Here is a 17,373-nt window from a genome sequence, read left to right as displayed (position 1 = left end):
TAAACCTCCCCTGACACAACTTCAGGCCATTCCCTCAGGTCCTGTCATTGGTCACCAGAGAGAAGAGATCAGTGCCTGGTCCCTCTTCTTCCCCTCAGGAGGAAGTTGGAGACTGCAAAGGCCTCCCCTCAGTCTCCTCCAGGCTGAGCAGACCAAGTGGTCTCAGCTGCTCCTTGTATGGCTTCCCCTCAAGGCCCTCACCATCCTCATGATCCTCCTTTGGACACTCTCTAACAGCTTTGTATCATTTTTATATTGTGGCACCCAAAACTGCCCCAGCACTCGAGGTGAGGCTGCCCCAGCCCAGAGCAGAGCAGGACAATCCCCTCCCTTGCCCGGCTGGCCATGCTGTGTCTGATGTACCCCGGGCACGGGTGGCCCTCCTGGCTGCCAGGGCACTGCTGACTCAGATTCAACTTGCCAGTGAGCAGGACCCCCAGGTTCCTTTCCATGGCACGGTTTATCTAACCATGTACTGGACATTTTGTCCAGAAGGACACTATGAGAGACTGGTGTGATAAAAACTGTTTGTACTAGAGGAGGTACTGCTGTTTAGTTGCCTTAGCCTTCAGTTACCTGTTATTTAGGTGAAGCACCACTTCCATATTCACTGTCTGTCTGTTATTGATAGAAAGGAATGGGAAGTATTTTCCATAACTTGTGAAAAGGAAACAGTTATTCTCACACAGTATAATGGTAACTGGATCCTTTTCTCTGAGTTGGTAATGTTTGATCATATGTGGCCACCTGCGAACAACACTTCAGGATTATCCCAACTTAAAATGTGAGATTGTTTGTCACAAAAGCGTAAATAGAAACAGAAGTTAGGAACTGCAGATTTTCCTCCATTTCAAGACTTGATCTGATTTAAGTGCTTCATTAGAAACTCATCAGTGGTTTTTTCCTCCTTTTACTGCCACTTCCCTAGAAATGGCTAGGGTGTTTAAGTTGCACGATGCCTTGGGTTGGGCTTGCAGCATTCGGAATGATGCCAATTTAGACAGAAAGCTGAAGCTGGGCTCAGTGTGCAGTAACAGCTGTCTTGTAAATGTAGGAGAGTCACATCATTACATGGAAATTTTGTCTCATGATGCTTCTAAGTTGTAGGACCGGTGTCTTCATTTTGAGATTAAGTGTGTTTGCCTGTCACTTGCGCTGAAACTCGATGGCTTGGCTATCCAGTGCCCCAGGAGTTTTCCCTGATAATGTTTTTTGGTGCGAACAGCTTCTTTGAACAGATCTTAAGGAGCAAAATTAAGTGAATTTATTACCTTGGAAAGTCTGTATTTTTATTGCACTTTGGGTGCTATTACTTTGGGATCAGTTCATTTCACTTCGAGTAGCAGCGCAGAGTTTTTTCTGATGAATGGATAAGCACGGGTGGTCTTCTGCTTCGCTTGTTCCCGTCGAAGAGTTGGAGCAGTGCAATGCCTCCTTTAGCCCACTGCGTGGCAGTATTGTAACGTGAGTCACACCTGATCTTCCTTCAGGTTGTGTCTTCCCAAAGTGACAAACACCGGTGGGAAAGTTCTTAACCTTGCAAGGGTCGGGGTTCACAGGAGATGTCAGCACAGAGATGAACCCTAATCCTCTGGAGAGGTGAAGTGTTTGTAGGACAGTATTTGTGTGTGCTCCAAATAAAGCATCTGTCTTAGCTGTTAGGTGCAGTGTAGCCTTTCCTGGTTCAGATCCTTCAAGGTCCAACACCTGGAAGTAGCTTAATGGGACAAAAGATCATAATGATACTCCTGGGAACAGACGTTTTGCCTTCAAAGTGCTTTCAGAGAGGTCTGACAATACAAGGAGATCTGGCTAGCTAATACAGTGTATTCATGTTATTTAAAGTGAACACATTTTACTTTAAAAATGAATTTTAAAAATCCCTTTTTTTTTCCTGACATACAAGAAATAGTCTCACATAAACAGTTACTAATAGATTGTTGAAACTCAACACAGGTGCATAAAAAATATGGGAATATGCTGCAGCTGCCAGCTTGCCTTATGAAATGTTAGAGCAATGGTGTCGATCTAGGGAAAAATATTTTATGGAGAATCATTATGGTTTTCATTTTTCAAAACCTAAATTAAGTGGGTACCTAGCTATTAAATTAACAAATGGCTCTGAATTATTCAATATATTTCATATATCTGTGTTGAGGGGAAAGCTATGGAAATTATTCTTGTCATGTTTTTAACTGTGTTATGGAAAGGATCTGTGATCTCATCCAATGCACTGCCTTAGTGGTGCAGGAACACTTGGTACAGCACAGGTTTCTTTATGAGCTTAAAATGACTACAGTGGGATTTGCTCATGGAATATTTGTGCCCAATACAATGTTTCAGCTACAAAATCAGTATCCACTCTCTAAAAAAATGTGCAGTGATACTTTCTAGCAGAGTGCACCTAGAAGCAAGTGAGTCTGCGAAAGAGTTTGAAAACCTGCAAATTGGTGTCCTAATTCACCAATAAACTGGGCTATGATTTGAAAACTACTTCATATATCACAAACCTGGATTAATTGCAGCTGAAGGTCTCTTCTCAGATGACCTCAGCTGAGCAAGTGTCCCCTTGAGATACCCTTCTTCAGTAGCTAAACTTGCATATTGGAGGGACATTTTCATAACATATGCTCTCCCTCATGTCTTGATGTTAGGGCTTGAAAAATGCCTAAAAACTTTGTGATTATTAAATTCTGTAAGAATCTTCATGTAACAGGGTAACAATGCTAGCTCTTCTGTAACACATAAATCCTGTGACCAGCATCTTTAAGAACCTGCAATCACTGAGCACTTTTAAAATTAGGTAAACTTAGACACCCCTCTGTCAGCCCTTTGCATGTTTCTAGAAAACCTTTATTTCTTGGGGGTACTCAATTCAACTTAAAAAATGAGTGAAAATTTTCCCATCAAGGCCCAAGGAGTTACCTAAGGAGAGTCTTCAGTTTCCTGTTTATTCTAGCTGGCATCACAGATGAGGTGAAATGTTGCTAAGAAGTTATGTTTCTGGCATCTACTTAAATGTGAAATTCTGTGGTTTCAGGCTCATTATGTATCTTCTGGTTTATGTCTTCTTAGGCAAAACTAACTCAAACTAGTTTGGGCTTTTTCAAGAACAAAAAATTTTCCAATCATTCTGGTTCAGGGTTATAGAATTGTTCTGTAATGCTTAGCAGACTAAGGTCCTAAATCATATAAATCCTTTGTGCTGCTTTATTTTGCATATTCATTCATTGTGGATTTTATCAACATTATCAATTTTTATAAGAGAATTATGTGCCAAAATATATTTTCCTGCTTTCATGTTAGATATCCTGAGCAGTCTCTTCTCTGGCTGTTCATGTAGGAGCCTTGGTGCCTCAAGTCTTACACAGTAGTGCTGTATGTATGCTTTGTATACTTTCACATGTATAAAATGGCATTAGGTTCTTCTGTTTTGGTTCTTAATTTTAGAAATAGCACCTGTTCCATCTGAAGAACCTGAATTGTCTTATTACATGTGTGTGGACCTGTTTTGGGGGCTTTATACTGAGCACTTCAGGCTCTTGCAGATGTCTAATACAGGTACTTTGAAGTACCCTCTATAGCCCTGGTACCTACTTCTTCCCTGTGTTTTCTGGGAATAGAATTATTAATATACAAATCGCAGTGGTATCAAATTTAATGTGAAATGAAGGACTGCATCTAACTGATGCTGCTTCCTTTCATGCTAGCAATCATTGCACAGTGAAAAAGTGTTCAGCTACCCACCTTTTATCCTAACATGTAGGAAAGTAGTTTCCTAATAGAAATCTAAATGCGCTGAGATATCCTGTGCAGATGATACCTCAATTCTAATCTGTTTTGCTGCTTCTCATAGTTTAAACCTACTTCTTAAATAACTGTCTTTTTTTTTCCTAAAACTTTCTTGCCTGATTTTGCAATAAAATATTCCAAGTTATTCATCCCATGGCATTTATGTTTAGAAATGTACATGGCAGAAATATTGAGAGACCTGAGCAAGCAGAGGTTCTCCTGCTTATTTAGTTAATGGCTAGACAAGACCATGTCTCACTTACTAATCTCAGCTGTGGGTTTACTGGGTGGGTTTATTTTTCTCCAGAGACCTGGGTATGTTGTGAAAAAGGCATAATATACTCATAAGACTCTCACAGGCTACATAAAAATGCACACAATATTCTGATCAGTCCAGCATTACTTGACAGATGGCACTGCCATCACACAGAATCAATCTGAAAAATGTGATTTTTTTTTTTGTCACTCTATGCAGAAGATGACCTTCAGGCATCTTATTAATGTTGGTAGAAGTATAGGAGGAAAAAGCTCTTCCAGCAGTTGTATCCTTCATGTTAGTCCCTGAAAAATTAATCTATTAATCAAAGATTTGCCATAATTCACTCCAGTTTCTTGGTATTAACTAGGCAATGAAATGGCAGAAAAGGGCAATTTCTTCTTCAAGTAGACAGCTTTATTTTGTCCAATTTTCTTGACAAGGCATAAATTTTAGGGAGTAGTGACTCCCAATTTGTGCAAAAAGGTGACTGAAGTTGGAAAGTTGCAGAGCTCTGAAGGGTGATGTAACTGAAAGGAAGGGTATGAGAACCTTTTATGTCTTCTGCAAGGCTTTTCAAATGCATTGACATCCCACTCTTATGCACTGAAGTAAATTGTTCTACAAGGTGTCCAAAACACAGTAGGCCAGAAATGCTGATGATGCCATGAAGATTTTTTGCCTTTTCTTTTATACCCCTGTTATACCTTTTTTACAACTTCGGTATTCTTAGTGCTTTTTGCCCACATTTTTGGGCTTGTTTGTCAAGCTGAGAGACTAAACATTTTAGAAGCTTCGTAGCTAGGGATCAGTGTGCCCCAGACCCCAAGGTCCTCTCCAGGACACATTCTGTAAACTAAGATAGAACCATCCAGGGGAAGGCTCCTTGGGGAGGGGGCTCACTTGAGCCTCTCCTTGGGGAATCTTTGACAGATATGCTAATTAGTAAAACCTATAATGTTATACAAGATCTTTTGGGGATGTATATCATGGTGTCCTGCAGTGGTAGGGAGGAGAAGAGAGGTCCAGCAGGCAGGAATTGTGCAGCAAGATTGATTTATTTAATTATTTTACAAACTCTTTTATAGACTTTTTTCTTCATAGTCTAATAGGAAAAAGGATCAGCCACACCTTGGGGTGATTGGCTAAAATCTTAAAACATCCATTGTCAAAATATTTTTCTACTGTACTATAAACAAAGCTTTGCAAGGTCGCAGGTGTTCATAGCTCATAGAACTCTACTAATATCTTCTGTGAGGGAGAAAAATATCTCACTGGACTGGAAAGAAGCAAAAGAAATTCTTCCTAGCTGCATATTTGTATCCACAGGTGTATATTGTGGTGTGCATTTCAGTGCATTCGACCTGGACGTGTGCACCTAAAGAGCCTTAAAATAAATATCAAGGTAAAATCCCTTTTCCCCTTCTAACTGTGCTTGACTCTTGATTTTAAGACCAAGAAGGCGGCATCACTGGAAGAAGTGATTTCTGCAGAAATAAGCTTGCCACAAACTTTGGGTGATGAAAATTTGGAGGCCTGCATATATAGTGGACAAGGTACTTTGAAGTCATAAACACTTGGAAAATTGACCTATCAAATAGTACTGGTAGGAGAAGGCCTGAAATAGTGTGAATGAAGTAGACCTTACTTAGCTCAAGATAGAATCTTAAAGCTGCCAATATTTTAGTAGCTACTCTGAAGTTAAGCTTGACTATAGTGAAGTGTCTGGTAAATATTTAATGAAGCTTCTTTAGAAAGATTGATTCTATTCCTACTTTCCTGTACCTCATTATGATGTTTAAAATGTCAGTAGCTTTTCTTTCAAAATTGCCAATGGTAACATTGGAGAATATTGCATTTAAAACACTGGAAAGCACTGTTGGGACACAGTAAAGTTTTAAATTATAGCACAATAAATGAACATTCTGATATTGCTCTTTAGGGGAGAGGGAAGAGTGCACATTTGATTTACTTAATCTGTCTTGGCCAGCACATGGAAGTGAGCCTAAATTAAGTCTTTAGCCGTTAATCCTGCCTGATCTGCCAGAAAGCGTTCAGGGTCCAGAAACCTGGCTTGACAGGTTAGTGAGTAGATATTAATCTGGGTTTCTTGAGCAAGAATGTGCAGTTTTCCAGCTGTCCCTTTTCTTCTTGACCTCCTTCAAGTTGAAGATAATTATTTTTCAGCCATATCAACACTGATTGAATTTTGTGGGGAGAGGGTAGGAAGTGGCTGTTTAGATGTAGCCTGTTTTAGAGTCCTGAGTGCACCAACAATCCAAACTGCATTCCTGCTCCTTTTTCAGGCCACAAATCTCTGTCCTGTGTTTACAGTTGTAGGTTTTGGTTCTACACTATATATTTCAACGTATGACATTTTTTATGCAGTCACTGTTCTTGTGGTTATGTCACTGCCTTTGTGGATCAGTTTTTGCCTCGGCAGAATGGGAGTGAGGGTGTTAATCTTGTTTCTAAATGAAAAAGATGTTACTTTGTTCTGTGCCTTTGATAGGTTCTTTTGTCCTATCCTGCCCTTCTTTTTATCCCCTCATCTTCTAAATAGTTAAAGTCAGCAAATGTTTTGCGTGGTGCAGAGTTCTCAAAGCTACAGTAGCAAAGGCAGCTAGGCAGAGAAGAGAGATCCCTGCTGTTGAGCACTGTAGAATAATCTCAATTGACTAATTGATTCTTCGGTCAAATTTCTCTTATATGTAGCATCTCTGACATCTAATAAAGGTTGAGTTATGCTGTAGTTTGGGCATATTTAGTTAAAAAGGTCACTAAGCCATGAGATACAAATCAGTGGGAAAGCTTGCTTACCTAGTTTTAATACTGATGATAGTTTTTGATAAGATTATGTCATGTGGGAGTTGTGATAGATGTGTATATTTATGTCAATAAATGCCTGTTTAGATTAGTGTTGTAATTTTTTAATGTGTTCCTATGGAAAAGGATTCTTCTATGCTATAATTGTTTTTTCTGAATAGTGACACTCCTAATGTGGAATGCATGTGGTAAAGTAACAGGAGGGAAAGCTGTTGGTTTCCCAGAGTGGGAATGGTAGAAGTACATGCCACAGACAGACCAAAAGCTGATTCCTGTAATCCCATGTCTTCCTCCAGAAGAGAAATATAGGTGACAGTGTGATAGTTCATTGTTAAGGGCTGTTCAGCACAGCCAGCTCTCAAATTGTAAGCCCAAAATATTGCTGGTATTGGGAAAGTGATAAAACGTGCTTTGTTTGTTTGCCAGGATTTTGAGAGTAATGGCTTTTGTAGGCCCTAGGAAGTTTTCATCAGGCAGCGAACCCTTTCGGGGGAAATGAAAACACTTGGTTACCTTTGGATAGTGTCTACATTGTGCAAATCAAGCATAAGCACTGTGATGGATAATCATATTGGAAGAGCAATATTTTCAGAAGAACATCTCTAGGATTATGCTGCCTTGAAAGGCATGACAGTAGCAAGGTGTTGTTTCTGAGAGTTCAGGTCTAATCCCGTTTAAGTGGAGCAAACAGCTTGGGTGATGGCTTTTGTCTATTCTGCCTTTCCTGCTTAAGCACTTTTAGCCTCCTGGAATGGGTGGTAAAGTTGCTTTTCATTTGGTTCTGGTTGAAGCATAGTCCTAAACAGATCTAGAGTTCTGTACTAATATCATCTGACTGTGTTTGTGGATCCTCCTGGCCAGCTGAAAAATAGGAAAGTTAACTTTGTTCTGAAAAATCAAATGACTTAAGAAAGGCACTCAGAAGGGCCATGTTTGTAGTGCAAATTTAAGGTAATATTGAATTCCTCTTAAGATGACATTAAACTTTGGTTCTGCAGACTGAAGGGTTTTCTGTTAACATCGCCCTTCCAGTCAGGAGTGCTAAAAAGAGTTTGCATAAGAATCTTTAAGTTTATTTTCCTATTGAAATACCTAGAATACGGATATGAAAATCAGCTTTTGTGGAAGTCTTTATTTAAATGATGCATACAGAGATGCTATTTCCAGATACGACATTGTCAAACATGTATTTTGTAGGTATTGAGAAACAAAAGGATTATTTATACAGGGAAAAAAACAGCAGAAAAAATGTTTCTAAACACAGGCCTCAGAACTATCCCTTGAAGATTGCATGTTTTGCTGTGAAATCATCTTCACAAATTCTTGTGTGTAGCAACACTGTGACAACTTTAATCTCTTGAGCAGCTGCCTCTTCAGAACAGCTTTTGGTTCTTCTATTGATCTAATTCTTTTCACCAAAAATGACCTCAAGAGGTGACCTGCTCTGATAAGATATACTGGCTTGTTTTATGTGCTAACAATGCATAGTTAGATTAAAATAAAACTAAGAAAAACTTAAAACCCCAAGGTGATCACAAGTTCCAATAAAACTAAGACTGTCCCGAGCAGTGCAGTGTTCATAATCCTTAAAGAAGAATTCCTAATTGTTGTTTTCTGCTAGGATCATTTGCAGCAAATTGTGTTTGTCTCTCTTGCCAGCTGCATCTTTTAAATTATTACTACTGTTACTTGTTCTTGTCAATATATAGCAGCAGTTTTCCTGCCTTTCCCTCTAACAGTATATTTATATTTCAGGGAGTTGATTCACTTGCTCACTCACCTTTCTGAAGCTCTGCATGAAGCACAACTTAAACTCATACTGGTCATCCCTCCTGCAGTTGCAGCAGGGTGAGTATTCCTATTTAGAGGGCAGGTTCCAGATGAGAAAGGCTTTCTTGTCTGATAAACAGTAAGTTCAAAGCTTTGTTTAAAGCTGTGCAGTTGAAAAGAATAAGAAATTATTTGAGTTTGATTGGTAGTCCTTTCTCCATGCATGTTGTGCTGAATAGTCTTGGTAACTATGTGCATTCAGATATACCTCTTAATTTTTGATGTGATAGAGGAGCAACAAGGAGAGGTACTATGCTGGACCTTGTTCTCCCCCACACTCCAGGTGGGGTGTCATGAGAGCAGAGTGGAGGGGCAGAATCCCCTCCCTTGACCTGCTGGCCACACTTCCCTTGCTGCAGCCCACGATGTGGGTGGCTTTCCTGGCTGCAAGTGCACAGTTGGCTGCCAATTGCATAGTTGACAATGCAAGATTATTTTTTCCCCCCCCCAAGTTTCCTTTTTTCCTTTAAGCTGTTCAGCAACCTTATGCCTGCATATGAAAATTCAGTAATGTAAGTCAAACAGAGAAGCACTGTTAGGTGTTGGAGTGAAAGCTTCTCTGGACTCAGGCCCAGAGGAAAGCCAAAGCACAGGGGTTGAATTAAAACCTTTGGATAAGCTGAGATACATGAAGTCACACCAAAGTGAAATAGAAATATAGATTTTTAACTTTTAGTAGGTATATATGCTAAGTGCCTTAAACATTAAAAAGCTGCATCAGAGACCTTAAAACACAGTTCTTACTGCAGCAGTGTTACCTTTTCACAGAATTTTTTACTATAGACAAAATATAGCTAGAACTATACTGTTCACATTTTTTAGAGTGTTCACATAAACAATAAGAGCTGATAGAAACTGTATACACAAATCTGTGTAATACCTATGTAATACTTGTGTAAGACTTACGACTGTTAGAATTAGACCAGGATAGGTTAAGAAAAGGAAAACTAGAATAGTGTGTTAGTCTTATTGGTCAATTAACAAATATAATCCACACTTCTGTAAGAAAAAATAATTAGAAGAAACTAGAATTAGAAGAAGAAGCTGTTTTCTGCCTGCTGTTTGCTGTTGCTGCTTGGCTTTATCATGTAACCCCCTTGAGCTCTGCCTTCAAGAAAGCTATGAGACCATGAAATAAAGAACTTAGCAGAACAGCAGCCTCCTCTGCTCTTTTACCCTGGTCCGAGAAGGAAGAGTATCCCATCAAAAGCTCAACAGTTAGGTACTTTTTCAAATGAGAATCAGTAGACAGCTAAAGAAAAGTATGACAGTTTCTTATTTTTCTCACCTTGGGCTGTATCGCAGTATGGATAGGCTCACAGCCAATACAGATTATGACAGTTTAACAGCACAGTTTCAGGATAGCGTTGTACAGCCTCCTAAATTTCTTGTAGGCTGTCACATCTTTCAGTGTACATTCATTTTCAAAGTGCCAAAAAGGCTAAGAAAATTGAATGCCTGAGCAGTCTGGTAAATGTTGGTTCTGTGTCTGGACTTTCCTCTGCAATGACCTCAAGTTTTTGTTGAGTTTTATGAGGAGGTCCTATAGCATGCGAGTGGAAATAAAGCATTTCTGCCTATAGCTATCTGTGCAGACTTAAATGCATCTGGCTGAAAAGATTCAGGGATCCTGTAGTAGGTGACTAAAAGGGTGTCTGTGTGCTGAGATCAGTTAGCATCTGCCTTATAACGGTGGTGTCACCTCTTCTGTAGGTTGGTAATGTAACCCCATCCAAACCAATTCCTGAATATACATACTTCCTACCACCTTAAGACTGTAAGCCCGGAACAATATCTACCTAATTTTGTTCTTCAATAGCTGCCTGAAATCTGATTTCAGTTTATTTTTTGTAAAACTATGTACTTGAGGATATTTATTGTCTCTTTATATTTTCCTCTGTTGCATGCTGTAACTGATTTATATCCTTATAAGAAGTAGCTAGTTTAATGCAAAACTCACTTTGCTTCTGTGTGGGGCTGGCCATCAAATTTTGATAGGCGGAGAGAGAGAAACAATGTGTTGAAGACTGTGGCAAAAAATCCCAATGAATTCCATGTAAATTGGTAAAGTAGAGAGTTTTGTAAAATAATAGCTGTGCAGAGCCCTTTACTTAAAGGACTGAAGGCCTAGCTGCATTTTGAGGAGATTCCTTCCTATTCCTCAAGCACCTTTGCTTTTACCTTGGTTCTGGATCATTATTCCTCTAATTTCTTGCAGATTTCTCTGGGAAATTGTGGGCCTTTGCATCACATGAATTTTCAGCAGTGTTAACAAGTACTTTGAGTTTCTTCTGATTTGGTTAAATCAAAAATAATGAGAAGTTATTATGTCTTATCTCCTCTCTGTCATTTATTCCAATCTTTCATGCTGCCCTCTTATGTCCTACATTTCATCCCAACTGATAGTTACTTTTAAAAGTAATTTTCTGTTGCTATTAATTTTAGTCTATTACAGGTAAAGCAAAGGAGAACATTTTAAAACATATTTCTAAAATGCCTTATCAGTCACTGCATCGCACAGGTGCTTTTTAAAATGCTAATGCATGCTCTGGTAGAATTTGAGTAGTTGCTATAAACAGGGTTCGCATTTGAAGTCCATTTGCACTTTTGGTGGTAGGGAGAAAGTGGAGAATAGTGCAAACCTCAGCATTCCTGTTCCTTGTGATACCTACTGACGTTACCAAGGCCAGCCAGAGGGACCTAAATCTGTTTTGTTTCTGTAAGTCACGTGGGACTCTACAGTCTATTTTTTCTAAATCCCTAAACATGAGTTGGAGCCGCTTTAAAACCTCTGGATTCTTAAACATGTTTTGCCTGGATGAGAATTTGCATTTTTAAGGTAACTATCGATCAGGGCTGTTTCTTGAACACCACACTGAGGTTTGGATCTTGTGTTGTCACTGCTGCCTCCTGCTGTCCTGCATATTGACACAATAGTGAGGTCACAGTTCTGAAACTTTTCTGATCTGGGATTTAGGGATGCCCTATTGGAGCTGGGAAGAGATGCCTATCTAAAGTGCAGTTTTTAACCTGAAATAAGTTTTACATGCCTGTCCCTAAGTGGCCTGTTTGTAGAGGAGCTGTGAGAAATAACAACTGTAGTTTATATAAAAATCTCAAAGTCTCACTCCTCTAAACCAATTATATATATCTTATGCTTTCCTAAAGTTTTTGGGATATATCCGTAAAACTTCATTGCCCCAGAGAATTCATGAGTCATGTTCTTTTCAATCAGTAATCTTACATAAGCCACCTGTCTGTGTCTTCCATGTATGTATTCTTATTGCATTAACTAGAGAAAACACTAAGTTTTTGAGTAAACGGGTTGTTGCAAATACATTCATAACTTACAGAAACATTTTAAAATATTCACAATGTCAATGCATACTTTAAAACTTAGAAATACATTGGATTCAATGATATCAATAATCAGAATCCTGAAACTTTCTACCTTACTTGACTTTTTGGATAGCAGTTGTACTTGAAAATATTTGATCTATAGGATGCCAGGCTTGAACTGAAAAGTGCCTCCTACTGTGTATTAAATATCTTGTGTCTTGAAATTCACTTTGGGTTTTAACACTTATGCGTGGTTGAAAGTGTGCTTTAACGCATCTTACATTCTTAAGTTTTTGGAATCACTGTAGATTGTTAATCAAAAATACAGCAAAAGGCATGGAAAAAAGGCTAGGAGTTGAAACATTGTCCCTTCTGTGTTCTACCCTGATTAAAATTTAAAGAGAGAATAGTCAAACGTAAGCAGTTTATTTAGGAATTTGTAATTTAGACTCTTTTGATATGCATTAAGATCAAAGTGGTCTGTCAGCAAATGCTATCTGAAAGGAGACGCTTAAGAGCTAAAAATACTAGTTTGCTGAGGGAAAATCTGTCTGGAAAATGCAGCACTGCACATGACATCGAGTGTGGGATGCAGGAAGAAAGCATGTTGGGTCATCTGTTTAACTTCGCAAGTTCAACTTTTGCAACAAAAACTAAGTGAGACTGATCCTCTACTAAACCTTGATTTGGTAACTAAAGGTTCCATTGGCGCCTTTGGATTTTGGCTTGCTTGTAAAATGTTTTGGACTAAAAGAAAACTTCACTCTCTTTGTTTTGTATTGTTTTTTAATTCAGACATTTTATAGCTTTTCACTACATTAACCAGAGGCAGTTGTGCTGGCATAATCAAGAGTAATCAAGGGTTGGGAATGTGTTTGGATGCTGATTAGGAGGCAGGAATCTCTCTAGAAAGCTTTACTGTCACAGAGAATGCATGTAGAGCTCCCATGGTGGAAAACAGAGATTGAAATAGTGTTTTCATCCACCTGATGTCCAGAAATTGCATGATTTTCCTGCAAATATAAGTGATTTACAAGAGAGAGGAACAGCAGGAGTCAAAGCTATTCTTTACAAAGTGTGTGTGTAATTCTCCCTTGTGATTGGAGTCTTGCAGTTGCAGATGTCTGAAGAGACGTGCAAGGATTGCAGTGGTTGCTAGAGCAGGTGGTTTGTTGGAGACTTCCACCCTGTCTTCCAACAGATTGTCTCAAAAAGTTAGAATTTTACTGCTTTTGACATGCGTAGACATTGATGCATATGTAAACTGTGAGTACCATTTCTAAAAGGTCAGTGGGTAGCCAGGCATATTCTGTCCATTGCTGATGGTGAGTAACTCCATTGGTCCTACTAATCCCGGGCTTGATTAAATTCCTGCCTTAAATATATGCACTTCAGTGTTTTATTGTGCTGCAGAAATTACACTGGGGAAAGCTATGTGGATGTTTTTATACTGATTTCACAAGCCTCTTTTCAAAAAGGATAGCTGTGCTGGAGTGAACTATCTCTATGCCTAAATATGCACGTGCATAGCTATGTTAGGGGGAAAAGAATAAATATGGCAGATGGATTTTGAAATTTGGTTGCACCTGTTCTCTTAAATCATAGGCATTGGGTTGGTTATTTTGTTTCTCTGTACTTAAATGCTTTATAATATGGGGGATACATTTTCAAAGCAAAAAATGAGACTTTGTATAGTAACTCTTTTCTATCTGCAAGTAAATTGAATTCATCTGACTAGATTATCGCATGTTTTGTCCAGGTTCAGCAACCATTTTATCCATTGTATGTCCCAGTTACTCTAAATAAAGCAACAAGTAGAGAAAATTAAGTTTATTTGCATAAGCTATCATGGAAAGGAGCACCAGTAATGTTCCTGTTTCTTGCTGCCCTGAGAAAGAGCAAAGACAAAAAGTTCTTGGAAGCTGTAGGTATGGTGTTGTCTTCACAGGGGTTCTCAATCTATCTGTGGTTGCACAACCATTGCCTTCCTGGCATTTGTAGTTTATTACAGGCTTTAGACATATGATATAAATATGTTAAGTCTCAGTATACACTCGTTAAAAGCTGTTAGTTTTGTTAAACAGAGTGTTAAATAACTCTGTATTTAGGCTGTTAGTGGTCACTTTCCTTGGACTTTTATTGTCCCCTGAAGTATAATTCTTTGGACAAAGTAGAAATAAAAGTGGCATTGGCTGTGTCATTTCATAATATGATACTCTACTCTTTATTAACGTTTTGATGGTTAGGATATACACCAGGCAATTTGTCCTGTGTGATGGATATCCTTTTAACACACCAGTCTTCAGGCTACAAGGCAGTAGCCGCTCCTTGAATAACAGATAATTCTTTATCTCTTGATGTTGTGCAGAATCCATAAATGAGAGAAAGTAAACTGTGAAGTAAATAAGTAAACTCAGATGCTGAGGTGAGAGGCTGCACTGTCAGCATGATCTGTGGTGGAGCACTCTAGCATGCTGCCCAGGGAGTTTCCTGGACTGGAAAGACCTCATGGAACTCCACGAGGAGGTGACTAGGTTGAGGAGTATCCAGGAGTCCAAGAGAGAAACAGATTACAGGAATCGCACCCTACCTTCCCTGGGAGAGGCCTGTTAGGCAAACAGGGCACATGACACAGAAGACTCCCTGTCATCTTTCCACCTGACTGAACGCGTGACTTAAGGGATAGGGGGCAATGGTGACAAGTTCCTGCCTGTTGCAGCAGTTGCATCTCCTCTGTCATGTCCCCTTTATTTTGTCACTATTAAGAGTTTTAGAATTACAGATGTAGCTACTGCTGCATTTCTGAGAAAAAATATCAAAAATCTGCTGAAAAATCTCTAAAACTTTGGAGCTTTGTATGTATCCCTCATAATTAAAATGCACGGAAGACAGTGTTAGAGAAAGATTGTTTCAGTCGTGTAAGAAGCCTCAGGTAGCACAAAGTAGCTTTATACTTCAGCAATTTTATCAAGTCTAGCATAATAATAACTAGATGTGTTAAGCCTTGATCCTTGATTTGAGTAAATGTATGCAAAATAGCTGCCGTTCTTTGCTGTGTTTTAATAGCATGCCTGCCAGTACAAAGCAGAGGTCAGTAAGCAGGATGGTTTCATTTAACCTTGTGGGACATGGTGGTTGGGATTAATGCTAAGAGTGAAACACATTGTAAACAAACCATTGGAGCTATCGCTGTCCTCCTGACATTCTCAAGAAGTGCTACTATTGGTAAATTGCATACAGTTTAGCTAGAGTAATTTGTTATCTCCTGGCTAGTTTCTGATAGCATATATCAAAGCAGTATTTAAATTAAAACCAAACATGTTTCTCCCTGATAAAAGGCACACTTAACCTCACAGCTTCTAGAAAAATTTGTCTGTCTTTATTGACTTCTTGAGATGCACAGCTGTAGTGCAGCTGCTTTCATTTTAAGCTGCAGGAACCCAAATCACTTTCTCTCTTCAAGTATTTGAACATAATGTATGTTCTTGTCCCATCAAAATACAGCAAACAATCCCTAGCTTTGGATTTCATATTTGCATATGTGAGGGAAAAAAAATATACAGCTTCTCTTCCTGTTACTTAAAACTTCTCTAGGTATGTATTGTCAGTATTTTCCACCACTAAACTGCCACTTCTTCAAAATTAACATTTTAGCTACTCAGTTCATTCTTTATTCTTGCTGCAAAAACATTGTGGATGTGAAGTACTGTCCTAATTATCTTGAGCTTTTTCTTTCTAGAGCTGCTGTGCAATGAAAATTACCAGAATCTATGCAATCTTCATTACTGCTATCCAGTAGCAGTCAATATCAGCTTAGTTTTGCTACTCTGCCTCTTGAGAAAGACTGGCAGGAGGGTTGACATCTCGTCCCTCCTCTTACTTTGTGCTGTCGTGCTCTTTTCTGCCTTTTGTGTAAATATACATCCATATTTGACTGAAAAGTAGGAAGAGTACACAATGAATAACTGCTCATTGACCTCACACTTGCTCAGCCTAATGGATGCCACAATTGACCAGTGTTTTGTAAATGTGATAATGGAAATAGGTGTTTCGGTCTTTTAGAAACTGATTATGAACAGATACTTGTAATTATATTTTTTTTTTTATATCAGTAATCTGTCATCTTTAGAAGTTGCTGCAGATTCAATTGCCTTGCCATAACTTTGTGTATACAGAATGATATGTTTGTTAGTTTACTATTCCAGTGTATATATACACACAGTTTTTCTTAGAAATATTTGTAGCAAGTAGAAATTCTGATGTAGAATATGCAAGTAAACAGCAGGGTAATTTTTATGATAATGTATGGTAAACAAATTCAATGAAATTATACGTGGCTTCTAACATGTGTCTGTTTTGGAGTGAAATGGAAACCATCACTTACTTTTAGCATCATTCTCAGGCAGGACTATGTAGGGCAGAATGTAGAGCCTCAAAATTTTGGTAAGTAAATAATAACAGGGATCAAACCAGCAGGAAACCTATTGCTTGTTTCAGATGAAGTTTCCAATTATCAGATTATGTCAAATAATGGTATATTAGGAAACCGACTTTGTAGACAACTGTTTATTAAGTAGGATTCTGCTTTACAGATATATACACCTAAAATTATGAAGCGTTAAAATATTCATGAAAAACATGCTCATAATAATCTTATTTTGTTGGAATCACTAATACTGTTGCTGAATTTTTCTGAGCTTTCCACATGTATAATCTTTCTTGCTTTTCCTTCCAATTTGACAAATGAGGTCACAGAAAAGCATTTTGAAAATGATAAGTGTTTATTTACTGTAGAGTTAGTAAGTATATACCAAATATGCTCTGCATGCTCACTGTTGCTGATAAGGATATTTGATGCTGGAAGACAATCTCTTTGGACAATCAATATACAGAAAATGGGACTTGGGAGGGAAAATCTGAAAGCTAACTATGTACAGTTTCATATTTGTTGTGCCTAGTTGGTAATAACACTTTGTCCCCCATTGTTTCCATAATTGTCAATCTCCCTGTGAGTATCCTAAAAGAAAAGGGACTGTCAGGAACATGGAAAGTAATTTGTAATTGGGCCCTGTGCATAAAATTCAGCACTCAAGAAAACATAGAAATGACTCTTAAGAAGGCTGTCTAGGCTAACTGACTGGCATAATCATTTTTATTGCATGTTAGAGAACTTGTATAATATGTTTGATTTGGATCACAAGATATAGCTTGATATATCAGTTTATACTGAAGGGAACAGAAAACTCAGTAGGAAATTATTACTGACTACTTCTGAGTAGCAGTTACTGGAGAAAGTTTAATAATGTCTTCAAATTACAGTAATACTATTA

The 17,373-nt window shown here is 38.4% G+C and overlaps 1 protein-coding gene across 5 annotated transcripts in view; it reads left to right on the top strand.

Annotated features, from left to right (window-relative positions):
• CHID1 (chitinase domain containing 1) overlaps nucleotides 1-17,373 on the top strand; it is a 104,485-nt gene that overhangs the window by 11,343 nt on the left and 75,769 nt on the right. For 4 of the 5 annotated variants that reach the window (XM_039553301.1, XM_039553302.1, XM_010399881.4 and 1 more), the window contains exon 8: nucleotides 8,630-8,722. The exons of the other annotated variant lie outside the window; for it this stretch is intronic. In XM_039553301.1, the coding sequence (XP_039409235.1) occupies nucleotides 8,630-8,722 (93 nt within the window). The remainder of the gene's footprint in view (nucleotides 1-8,629; nucleotides 8,723-17,373) is intronic. 5 annotated transcript variants of the gene reach the window in all.

This window comes from Corvus cornix, chromosome 5 (assembly GCF_000738735.6).
Source record: "Corvus cornix cornix isolate S_Up_H32 chromosome 5, ASM73873v5, whole genome shotgun sequence".
Classification (NCBI taxonomy): domain Eukaryota; kingdom Metazoa; phylum Chordata; class Aves; order Passeriformes; family Corvidae; genus Corvus; species Corvus cornix.
The sequence above is the reverse complement of the archived record's forward strand: the minus strand, read 5'-3'. Positions and strand labels throughout refer to the sequence as shown.